This window comes from Bubalus kerabau, chromosome 8 (genome assembly GCF_029407905.1).
Source record: "Bubalus kerabau isolate K-KA32 ecotype Philippines breed swamp buffalo chromosome 8, PCC_UOA_SB_1v2, whole genome shotgun sequence".
Taxonomy (NCBI): Eukaryota; Metazoa; Chordata; class Mammalia; order Artiodactyla; family Bovidae; genus Bubalus; species Bubalus kerabau.
In genome coordinates, this window is record NC_073631.1 from 76,229,004 (window position 1) to 76,242,263 (window position 13,260).

At 37.6% G+C, this 13,260-nt stretch overlaps 1 protein-coding gene across 1 annotated transcript; it reads left to right on the forward strand.

Annotated features, from left to right (window-relative positions):
• Positions 1 to 520: 520 nt before the first annotated feature.
• On the forward strand, positions 521 to 969 carry LOC129659361 (40S ribosomal protein S12-like). Its single transcript, XM_055590606.1, has one exon. The coding sequence runs from the start codon at positions 525 to 527 to the stop codon at positions 921 to 923; it is 399 nt and encodes a 132-aa protein (XP_055446581.1). The 5' UTR covers positions 521 to 524; the 3' UTR covers positions 924 to 969.
• Positions 970 to 13,260: the final 12,291 nt, after the last annotated feature.

Below are 13,260 nucleotides of genomic sequence, written 5' to 3' on the forward strand. Positions count from 1 at the left end.
ACTCCTGTACTTTGGCTACCTCATGCGAAGAGTTGACTCATTGGAGAAGATTCTGATGCTGGGAGGGATTGGGGGCAGGAAGAGAAGGGGATGACAGAGGATGAGATGGCTGGATGGCATCACCGACTCGATGCACATGAGTTTGAGTGAACTCTGGGAGTTGGTGATGGACAGGGAGGCCTGGCATGCTGCGATTCATGGGGTCGCAAAGAGTCGGACACGACTAAGTGACTGAACTGAACTGAAACATATTTTTTGGTATTAAAGAATGAGAGGTGAGATGTTTAAGGATAAAGGGCTTCTGAAGTGCATGTTTTATCCAAGAATAGGTCTGAAGGTATTATTGCTATGGAGACTGGAGGGGTGTTGTGGGGAAGGTAAGCCCCCTATGTCTTTCTTAGGAGAAGAGATAATTCACAGGGTAACAAGTTTTTTCTTTCTAATTATTTGTCTCCAAGATTTAAAAATGCATCAAGTAGAGTTTACTCACATATAGATAATTGAAACCAATCTTACCCATCGCCATGGCCGAGGAAGGCATTGCTGCTGGAGGTGTAATGGACGTTAATACTGCTCTGCAAGAGGTGCTGAAGACCGCCCTCATACACGATGGCTTAGCACGTGGAATTCGCGAAGCTGCGAAAGCTTTAGACAAGCGCCAAGCCCATCTGTGTGTGCTCGCATCCAACTGTGATGAGCCTATGTATGTCAAGTTGGTGGAGGCCCTTTGTGCTGAGCATCAAATCAACCTGATTAAGGTTGATGACAACAAGAAACTAGGGGAATGGGTAGGCCTCTGTAAAATTGACAGAGAGGGAAAACCTTGTAAAGTGGTTGGTTGCAGTTGTGTGGTGGTTAAGGACTATGGCAAAGAATCTCAGGCCAAGGATGTCATCGAGGAGTACTTCAAATGCAAGAAATGATGAAATAAAAAACTGATTTCTTGTTTTCCAAAAAAAAAAAAAGAAACCAATCTTAAGAGAATATCATTTAAAAGTAGGGAAATGCACAATTATAAAGTATTTGGAAGGGCTGAATGACCAGACACTAGGTTGGGTACCATAATCTCAGTATAAAACAGTCTCTCCAATAATCCTGCTAATAGAAAGTTAGGCAGCTGGAAAATGGACACTTCCTATTGGTCTTAAGATTTTTATATTGCCTTCTTTTACAGAGACTGAGATTCAGAGATAAGGAAACTGCCTTGTCATCTTTTTAGAACTATATCAGCTGAAAATGGATGCATCAAAGTCATTTCCTCCACCCCCAACCTTAATTGAAATTCAAATTAAAATCTTACCAATGATTGTGAGAACTTTCAGAGATCTAGCTGCAAGGTAGTCTTGAAAATGTAGAATTTAGTTTTCTATACACTGTAGCACAGAAAGATATTGGAAAAGAGGCCAAAAGAAGTCATTTTTTGTTGTTGTTCAAAATGTTAAAAATCTGTTCAAAATTCAAGTGCTTTAGAACCATTTTTATCTCTTCAATTTAAACAGTTGCACCTAACAAAAGAAAGCATTACGTATATAGGTGAAACATTGCTGAATCATTTGCTGCAAAGTAGGATTCTGTGAGGAGGGTCTTTACTTTGTTTATTTTTAGGACTTTTTTCTGTGTGTGTTTATTACTGATGTTAATTAGATATTAATATCTAACATGTTTTCTGTAAGGAAGGATATTAACTTTTAATAAGATTCAGTAATAAGATAATAATTTAATAGCATTTGCTTCTCACTATGTCTAATTCCATATTAATTTCAAAATATATCTTATGAAAGGACTGGTAATTCTAGATCAATTCTACAAGGTCAGGGGAATGATATAAATGAATTTTAAAAATAAACCTGGAAATCATTGAGGGATAAATAACTTTATATGGAATTGGTTCCTGCATTGAGGTAAAGGTACCTAGAAAATAAAACATATTATTTTTTCATTCTTACTGAGGTGATTGAAAAAGATCAAGTATGATAATATGAACCATCTCTGTAAACTCTAATTAGCTATGCAAATACAAAGAAATCTTAACTGAGGCCTATGGCAGCAGATGAGAAGGTGCCTTGGTCCAGTGCAACTAGAGGGAAAAGGGAACAACTTATAGTTATTATGAAAGTGAAAGTGTTAGTCACTCAGTCATGTCCGACTCTTTGCAACCCCATGAACTGTAGTCCACCAGGCTCCTCTGTCCATGGGATTTCTCAGGCAAGAATACTAGTAGAGAAGTAAAAGCACAACTTACCTTAGTAAAAGAAGGCAATATAAAAATCTTAAAGACAGTAAAGGAAACACAGTCTATCCATGGCTTTCATGTTCACAGATACAGAGGGAGGTCTGACTGTATTACACCATTATTTATAAAGGACTTGCGCATCTGTGAATTTGGGTATCCCTAGAGATTCCTCAGGGCTTCCTTAGTGGCTTAGATGGTAATGAATCTGCCTGCAATGCCAGGGACCTGGGTTCAAACCCTCAGTTGGGAAGATCCCCTGGAGAAGGGAATGGCAACCCATCAAGTATTCTTGCCTGGAGAATCCCATGGACAGAGGAGCCTGGTTGAGCTACAGTCCATGGGATTGCAGCTGATCCCCCACAGATCCCATGGGACAACTGTATGCTTTTTAAATTTTTTAATTCATCAATAGCAGTTAAAATGTAATATAAAATTCATGAATGATATATAAGAGAAAAATTATACCATATTGAACCTGAAGAAAATACAAATATATAAAATAACATATAAGATATATTATATATTTAAACTTAATTAGACAATATGATGCTACTTATAGGATTTTTTTTCAGTCACAAATTTCAAAATTACCATCTGAGAATACCCTGCCTAATTGAGAACCAGAAATGAAAGCTAAGTAAAATAAATAATAATATGTAGGAGATTTTTTTTGGCTTATAAAATGTACATAATAGATTTCCATGGTGAACAATCTCCATAGTAAAATATAATTTTTTTTAAACAAAGCAGCATTTCTTAAGTGTTTTATGGAGACTCAACTAGGAATTTTGCATGCCATCTTTTTTTATTGAAATACTAGAAAATAGGTAAACACATTGAATTAAGATTCATAGAGTTTGAATAGGCAGAGTCAAATACTGGGTTATCTAGATGACAAATAGTAGATCTAGGAGAAATTGAATTGATGTTTTAAAATCTATGATCTCTCCACCATACTATGTGATAATTCCTACTAGAAAGAATTGATTTGCATGTTGGCTGATGAAAATTATTTCCCCTTATTTTCCACAAGTCCATCTTTTTCTCTTCTTTTCCAGGTTTCCAGGACAGACAGGCTTACCTTCTCTAACAACATCTTTAACTCAAGGCTTTCTTATTCTATCCAGTCTTTTCAGAACTGCCAGATCCCAGCTTTCTCTGAATAGGTCTCTTGACTGACTCTTTCCTGTCACATTAGATCTAAACTTCTCTTTCCAAACCCTCGATAATATGGTTGCGTCTAATTTAGCTGAATCTTATTTCACTACTCATTCTCAATACATTCCTGCCCCCAAATGAGTCTAGGCTTCTTGAATTCAAATGAATCAGAGATTATTATTCCACTGTCTGTGCCTTTGTTAACAATTATTATCCCCTAAGCCATCATAGGCATGTGTGTGTGGGTGTGGGTGTGGGGCGATAGAGGACATTTGGGAAAATATAATATTGAAACAAAATCAAATTACTGGTGAAATTCTGTGTGGATATTGACTGATAAGAGCTAGAAAGTACTTAAAAGTCTCTAAGATTAGTGGTGTAAATAATTCTCCAAATTAATCTTTTGTTTGTACATCTCCTAAATATACCACTTAATTTCCTTTCTCCGTATCTTAATATATGCAACTATGCCTAAATACCTATCCTGTGTGTGTGTGTGTGTGTGTGTGTGTGTGTGTGTTAGTCACTTTCTTCATGTCCGACTCTTTGTGTCTCCATGGTCTGTAGCCTGCCAGACTCCTCTGTCAATGGAATTCTGCAGGCAAGCACCCTGGAGTGGGTTGCCATTCCCTTTTCCAGGGGATCTTCTTGACCCAGGGATCGAATCTGGGTCTTCTGCAATGCAGGCAGAGTCTTTACCATCTAAGCCACCAGGAAAGCTACCAATCATATTCATGCTTCAAGTCATCGAGGCCAAAGGCTACCCCGTTGGCTCTATAAAGGCAAGAATTTGTTAGGATGGCGGAAAGGGAGGTGTAAAAATGTTGACAGGTGACTGAGATATTCATGAAATGAATTAGAAAATATTAACAGACCCAGCACAGGGGTTTAGCTAGGAGCAGGGGATTGCAAAGATGCCTTCTAAGTGTCTGGCTGCTATAGCTGATTACATGTTAGTTCCATTTACTTATATAAAAATCCTTGGTGGAATTGTGTTTGAAGTGAAACAATCACATTTGTTCTGGACATGTACAATTTAAAGTGCCCATGGACTGTATTATCCATGTAGTCTCAATGAAGGTGATATCATCTCCAAAGGGGTGAAACTTATTTCTTGAGTGGTGACAAATATCTCACATGTTTATGCACGAGCACCGAGAGACACATAGTACAAATATACAGTATATAATAGTATTAATGGTAATGGCAATAATGGTATCATGGTATATAAAGTATATAATGATATTAAAATTTCATAGGTGATAAGTAGTTAAACAGTGTCTAAGACTCTTTGGGAAAGGACATATACACATATATAGATGAAAGGTTGTTGCTGAGCTGTCAAAGACGCTGAGATTCTTGGTCTCCAGAGGAGAGGAATTCAATCCAGGACCAGTGATGAGGCTTTATCACTCAGAGCTTTTGTGTAATAAAGTTTTATTAAAGTATAAAAGAGATAGAGAAAGCTTCTGACATAGACATCAGAAGGAGGCAGAAAGAGTGCCCCACTGCTAGTCTTTAGCTGGGTGTTATATAGCTACTCAGTTCAGTTCAGTCGCTCAGTTGTGTCCAACTCTGCGATCCCATGGACTGCAGCATGCCAGCACGCTGCTAGTTAGAGAAAGGAAATATCTCAAAACTCAGAGACTGGCACCAGGCCCCTCACCCACAACATGCATTTTGGGATAACATTGGCACAAGGTGAGTTGTCCCAGAACAGAAAACAATTGACATGAATCTTGAAGAAAGGCTGATTTCCAAGCAAAGTCATAGTCTCATTAACATAGCTTAAGAGAACATTTGCATGAGTAAAACATACTGGTTTGTCAAGTTGGTTCTGAGTCTTAGGGGAACTGATGTGAAGACAGAGTTGAGGGTAAATACATAGCTCATTAACATAGCTTAAGAAAAACACTGGATATATTGAAAAATATTTCCATAAGAAAAAGCATGGGTTAGCTCAAGATTTGAGAAAAGTTTTAAGTTCAGGTGGAACCAGGTGTCATCATGGCAACACAGGATTTTAAAAGAAACCTCCTTTTAAATTTGTATAGAGAAGGGGAAAAAAAATCTGACACTTGTTTGTTTTCTCCTGCTGCTTAAGAGAGAAGAGAAAACGTCTGACCTTTGCAGCCTGTTTCCTCCATTTGGAAACCCCTAGCCTTCCTGCCTGTTACCCTCTCATATGTATTGTCACTGTTATTTAGTCGCTAAGTCAGGTCCATCTCTTTGCACCCTATGGACTGTAGCCTGCCAGGCTCCTCTGTCCATGGGATTTCCCAGGCAATAATAATGGAGTGGGTTGCCATTTCCTTCTCCAGGGGAATCTTCCTGACCTAGCGATTGAACTCGAGTCTCCTGTGTCTCCTGCACTGGCAAGCAGGTTCTTTACCATTAAACCTCCAGGGAAGCCTACACACACACACACACACACACACACACGCACATATAGGGCAGGAGGAGAAGGGGGCAACAGAGGATGAGATGGTTGGATGGCATTACTGACTCAATGGACATGAGTTTCAGCAAACTCCAGAAGGTAGGAAAGGACTGGGAAGCCTGGCATGCTGCAGTCCATGGGGTTGCAAAGAGTCAGACATGATTTAACAACTGAACAACTATATATACAAAATTTTCTGGGCATAATACTGTGGAAATACCACTATTCATGTCTTCTGAGTTAAGTCTAAAATACAGCCAGGGTTAAACTCTACTGACTAATGAATAGGTGTATATAATGAATAAGGATTCTGTGACTAAGCCTTGTGGAGTTAGCTCCCAAAGAGGCCAATTCAGAATACCAACAAATATGATGTTTCCCTAGAAAAGGCATGAAAAAATTCCAAAGAGAGACTGAATTTTATGTCTACTGATTATGCTGAGAATTTAAAGCATTTCATAATAAGGTTCATTGGATTTAATACAAGGGAGATCATTGGTTTTCTTAAAGTTGTCTTGGGGAAGCAAAGGAGAGTTGAAGACAAGTTATAGTAAGTTGAGGGAACTGTTAGAAACTGGAGACAATGAATACAGGCAACTCTCGTGAATGGAGACACACTTTGTAGTGTAATAAAATACAGGAATTTTCTAATAGAAGATTTAATATTTGCTTAGTTTGAGGCAGTACCATTAGGAAGGCTCTGTCTTTCCTCTTTTGCAGTTTCTGGTTCTACCTAAGAACATAACCTCAACCTTAAGTGTACTGAGTGACACAGATTTTTGTTCCTTGGAAGAATGAAGAAAGATGCCTTTAGATAACTAAAAACCTCTCGCACATACCATTTTGAGAAAGCTACTTGAAAACATACTCCAGAACAATAAGGAAAGAAAAAGAAAAACAAGCAAAAAAAAAAAAAGGAGAAGGAAGACTAGAAACTAGTGAGATTCTTTTCTTTAAATGCAAAAGTAGGTTGTAGAGTGAAATTATATATTTGAAGATAGATTTAAACTTTTGATAGATGTTAATTGTCTCTCAAGATTATTGTACAAAATTTCACTCCACCTGATAGTTTGAGATTACATCACATTTGCATATGCTAGACAGACATAAATATTAGAGATATTTTAGTCTTTGAAAATACATTAGATAACTAGTTTGTTTTGTTTGAAAGTAATTTTGAGTGAGGTTAAGCATTTATTTCTATATTGGTTGTCTAGTTTGTATATTTTTCCTAAAAGGCCATATTTAATTATAACCCTTTGGATTGTCATTTTTTTATTGATATCAGATCAGATCAGATCAGTCGCTCAGTAATGTCCATCTCTTTGCAACCCCATGAATCACAGCATGCCAGGCCTCCCTGTCCATCACCAACTCCCGGAGTTCACTCAGACTCACGTCCATTGAGTCAGTGATGCCATCCAGCCATCTCATCCTCTGTCGTCCCCTTCTCCTCTTGCCCCCAATCCCTCCCAGCAGCAGAGTCTTTTCCAATGAGTCAACTCTTCGCATGAGGTGGCCAAAGTACTGGAGTTTCAGCTTTAGCATCATTCCTTCCAAAGAAATCCCAGGGCTGATCTCCTTCAGAATGGACTGGTTGGATCTCCTTGCAGTCCAAGAGACTCTCAAGAGTCTTCTCCAACACCACAGTTCAAAAGCATCAATTCTTCAGTGCTCAGCCTTCTTCACAGTCCAACTCTCACATCCATACATGACCACTGGAAAAACCATAGCCTTGACTAGATGGACCTTTGTTGGCAAAGTAATGTCTCTGCTTTTGAATATGCTATCTAGGTTGGTCATAACTTTCCTTCCAAGGAGTAACCGTCTTTTAATTTCATGGCTGCAGTCACCATCTGCAGTGATTTTTGAGCCCAGAAAAATAAAGTCTGACCCTATTTCCACATAGAAAAACATAAATAAAGAAAACGTCATTTGGCAACTGTATTTCAGACTTTTTAAAAGTTTGCTTTGTTTTTTTATTGTATTCCTTTTATGTTTAATGTTTTGTATATGCCTTTTCAAAGTTAAAATATTATGCACCCTATTATACCAAGTGTGGTAGAACAACCTGAGAGCAGACACTAGGTAGAAGCAGCTTTTATATGTATATAAAGGAATTCCCTAGTGTCTCAGATAGTAAAGGGTCTGCCCACAATGTGAGAGACCTGAGTTCGATCCCTGGGTTGGGAAGATCCCCTGAGAAGAAAATGGCAACTCACTCCAATATTCTTGCCTGGAAAATCCCATGGATACAGGAGCCTAGTGGGCTGCAGTCCGTAGGGTCTCAAAGAGTCAGATGCAACTAAACAACAATGTGTCTGACTCTTTGCTACCTCATAGACTACACAGTCCTTGGAATTCTCCAGGCCAGAATATTGCAGTGGGTAGCCATTCCTTTCTCCAGGGGATATTCCCAACCCAGGGATGGAACCCAGGTTTCCCACATTGCAGGCGGATTCTTTATCAGCTGAGCAACAGGGAAGCCCAAGAAGACTGTAGTGGGTTGTTTATCCATTCTCCAGCAGATCGTCCCACCGCAGGAATCAAACCAGGGTCTCCTGCATTTCAGGTGGATTCTTTACCAGTTGAGATATGAGGGATATATATATATATATATGGCAAATTAAGAAAGAGTGTCTGTGGCTCAGATCATGAACTCCTTATTGCCAAATTCAGACTTAAATTGAAGAAAGTAGGGAAAACCACTAGACCATTCGGGTATGACCTAAATCAAATCCCTTATGATTATACAGTAGAAGTAAGAAATAGATTTAAGGGACCAGATCTAATAGAGTGCCCGATGAACTCCGGACGGAGGTTCATGATATTGTACAGGAGACAGGGTCAAGACTATTCCCAAGAAAAAGAAATACAAAAAAAGCAAAATGGCTGTCTGAGGAGGCCTTACAAATAGCTGTGAAAAGAAGAGAAGTGAAAAGCAAAGGAGAAAAGGAAAGATATACCCTTCTGAATGCAGATTTCCAAAGAATAGCAAGGAGAGACAAGAAAGCCTTCCTCAGCGATCAATGCAGGGAAATAGAGGAAAACAACAGAATGGGAAAGACTAGAGATCTCTTCAAGAAAATGAGAGATACCAAGGGAACATTTCATGCAAAGATGGGCTCAATAAAGGACAGAAATGGTATGGACTTAAGCAGAAGATATTAAGAAGAGATGGCAAGAATACATAGAACTGTACAAAAAAGATCTTCATGATGCAGATAATCACGATGGTGTGACACTCACCTAGACCTAGACATCCTGGAACGTGAAGTCAAGTGGGTCTTAGGAAGCATCACTAGGAACAAAGCTAGTGGAGGTGATGGAATTCCAGTTGAGCTAGTTCAAATCCTAAAAGATGATGCTGTTAAAGTGTGGCACTGAATATGCCAGCAAATTTGGAAAATTCAGCAGTGGCCACAGGACTGGAAAAGGTCAGTGTTCATTCCAATCCCAAAGAAAGGCAATGCCAAAGAATGTTCAAACTACTGCACAATTGCACTCATCTCACATGCTAGTAAAGAAATGCTCAAAATTCTCCAAGCCAGACTTCAGCAATACATGAAGCGTGAACTTCCTGATGTTCAAGCTGGTTTTAGAAAAGGCAGAGGAACCAGAGATCAAATTGCCAACATCTTCTGGATTATGGAAAAAGCAAGAGAGTTCCAGAAAAACATCTATTTCTGCTTTATTGACTATGCCAAAGCCTTTGACTGTGTGGATCACAATAAACTGTGGAAAATTCTTCAAGAGATGGGAATACAAGACCACCAGACCTGCCTCTTAAGAAACCAGGTCAGGAAGCAACAATTAGAACTGGACAGGACAGGAAGCAACAATTAGAACTGGACATGGAACAACAGACTGGTTCCAAATAGGAAAAGGAGTATGTCAAGGCTGTATATTGTCACCCTGCTTATTTAACTTATATGCAGAATACATCATGAGAAATGCTGGGCTGGAAGAAGCACAAGCTGGAATCAAGATTGCTGGGAGAAATATCAATAACCTCAGATATGCAGATGACACCACCCTTATGGTAGAAAGCAAAGAAGAACTAAAGAGCCTCTTGATGAAAGTGAAAGAGGAGAGTGAAAAAGTTGGCTTAAAGCTCAACATTCAAAAAACTAAGATCATGGCCTCCGGTCCCATCATTTCATGGGAAATAGATGGGGAAACATTGGAAACAGTGAGATAATTTATTTTTCTGTGCTCCAAAATCACTGCTGATGGTGCCTGCAGCCATGAAATTAAAAGACGCGTACTCCTTGGAAGGAAAGTTATGACCAACGTAGACAGCATATTAAAAAGCAGGGGCATTACTTTGTCAACAAAGTAATGTTGACAAGGCTAGTCAAGGCTATGGTTTTTCCTGTAGTCATGTATGGATCTGAGAGTTGGACTATAAAGAAAGCTGATCGCTGAAGAATTGATGCTTTTGATCTGTGGTGTTGGAGAAAACTCTTGAGAGTCCCTTGAACTGCAAGGAGATCTAACCAGTCCATCCTAAAGGAGATGAGTCCTGGATGTCCTTTGGAAAGACTGATGTTGCAGCTGAAACTCCAGTACTCTGGCCACCTGATGTGAAGAGCTGACTCATTGGGAAGGACCCTGATGCTGGGAAAGATTGAGGGCAGGGGGAGAAGGGGGTGACAGAGGATGAGATGGTTGGATGGCATCACCGACTCAATGAACATGAGTTTGGGTAGACTCTGGGAGTTGGTGATGTTCAGGGAGGCCTGGCGTGCTGTGGTTCATGGGGTCACAAAGAGTCAGACATGACTGAGTGACTGAACTGCACTGAAGAAAGAGTGTCATAATTATAGTTTGGTTATATGTGATAAAGAATCTTGGATGGAAAGTTATCCCTTTTTATTATGATGAATAGAAATTTTGCTTCTTTTGTGATCCTTACATGTATTAATACTTGTGTTCTACTATTTCCACCATTAATTTAATGGTCAGTGAGGATTATTTTAATCGAAATTTCCTTTAACATCAAAACATTTAGTTAAAGAGATTAGTAGAAACAGATGAACAATATTTCATTAAAGACATGTATGACCATTATTTCACCATGGAACTAAGGGTATCTCATAAATATTTTCTCTCGTCGTAAAAGGAGTATAAGGATCTTTCCATTTTTCAAATGGTGCTTTAAGTATAAAAGAATATCTTTATAATCACTAACGTATCATAGAGATATAAATTATAACAACAGTCATGGAATGATTCGAAATGAAGTATAGGCTGTTTGTAGAAAGGAATAAATGACATATAAAGAGAAATTAGAATAAGCTATTTTTCATACAATAGCCTTTTGTCATACAAATAATATTTTTTGAACAGTGAAAAACCTATGTCTAAATGAAGATTTCATTCTGTAATTACAAATACATCATGAGAATATATTGACTGTTTGGGCCTATGGGAACTGCGGTTTCATATATTTTCTCTGCTAGATATCTGGCATAAGGCAGCTTCTCCATCAGTATTTGTTAGAATTTAGATTTAGCCAATCTTAAAACTTTCACAAAGAAAGTCTAAAACATCTGAACATGTTTCAGAATATTTATTGGTTATTGAGAGAACATAGTAAAATGGTTTAGTTTATAAATACTTTCCTTTTTAACTCATCTTTTTGTTTGCAGAATGCAATTATAGGGCATTTCACAGCAGGACAAAAATTAAAAAAAAAATAAGAAATCAGTAGACTTGTGCATTTCCTTTTCTAAAATTATCATCATAAACTTGCAACTTCCCACTATATATTTATTCTGGTCATTTTTGAAGATATTGGTCTTGACAAGAGGTAACTGAAATTACCAAATTACTGTGCGCATCTTGGGTTTCAGGGATCATGAGTGACTAGTAGCTGCTAAATGTATGTCGAATAGCCTAGTAAACAAAAAACTATGGAGTACTTCAACTTAGAATGATTTAAAAAAATAATCCCTGAAAGGAGAACATTAACATTTCTTTTTAAAAAAATTCTTCAATAGAAAAAAAAAATAGCTGATGCAGAAGTTAAATTTTTGTTTGTTTCAGTAAAAACCATAGCTCTTAATCCTTTCTCCCTTTAATATGGAGCAAGACTCTGTTGGAGGAAACAACAAAAGCTTCAGTGATTAGTATCAGCTCATGAACATTTCTTTCTTCACTTGGCATTTAAGATTGTCTATAGGCAGATGATCTTCAATTCAAAAATTAATACTGATACAATTCTTCATTAAAATATGTCCTCAAAATATTTTTTTCCTTTTTTTAAATTTTATCTTATTTTTAAACTTTACAAAATTGTATTAGTTTTGCCAAATATCAAAATGAATCCAAAATATTTTTTAAATGGCTGCTTCTTCCAGAAAATCAGGTGAAAAAATTTTTTTAAATTACTCTTGAAGGAAAACATGGTAGAGAAAAAGGGAGAAAAAAGAGGAATCATTCTCAAATTTCTCTATGTCTAAGAATATCATAAGAAAGTTGTTTAAAATGATTATTTCTAGGCCACAATGCAAAGATTCTAATCAAGTCAGGGTGGCGTCTAGGAAACTCCAGAGATTGCATCTACCCTACTTTGAGAAACAACGAAAAGGAATCTTTTTCCACTGCCTCTGTGGAGTTAGATTTAGTCAGAGACTTCCTGTTTCCTTTTCGTGTGCATACAACTGGATTAGATTTCCAGGACACCCTTATGTAAGGTGTGGTCGTTTAACTGAATTGTAGCCAATAGAATGTGAATGCAAGGCAATTATCAGTTTTGGCCCATAAATCTTCAACACACTTGGTTATAACTCTTTTTCCTTTCCAGGCTAGCTTACATGGAGGTGACCGCCATGGTGACCCAAAAATACACAGAACTAAGCATTTTCTCCTAAATCAGTGGTTCTCCAATACCAGTGAACTTATATATCGTCTTGTGTGCTTTTTACATCTGTAGATTCTCAAATCCCATCACTAAAGTTTTTGATTCAGTAGGCCCTGGGAGGTATTCAGGAATCTGCATTTTAAACAATTACTGGGTGATTTTGATATGTATGATTCTGGGTCTCAGCTTTGAGAAATGTAAATGTGTGTGTGTGTGTGTGTGTGTAAGGAATATTCAGTGTTCTTAATGTTTGTTGTCACTTCACCTATTGAACTATATCAGTATCCACATCAGTATATATTTACCTTAGAAGAAAGTAGCATTATGTATTACTGAAAAAGGAAAATGGATTTCAATAAGTCATTTAGTTCAATTCATATCCTAATGAAGATAGATGTCTAATCTTCCCCTTTGTTAGCCACTTTATCTCAAACTAAATAATACCAGCTATTTCAATCATTCCCTTAAGGTACTATTTTATATCCAAAATCATTTCCTTTTTTTTTTCTTTTGAATGTTCTCCATACCCTTTACCTCTTTTGAAAAATAGAGCAGAATACA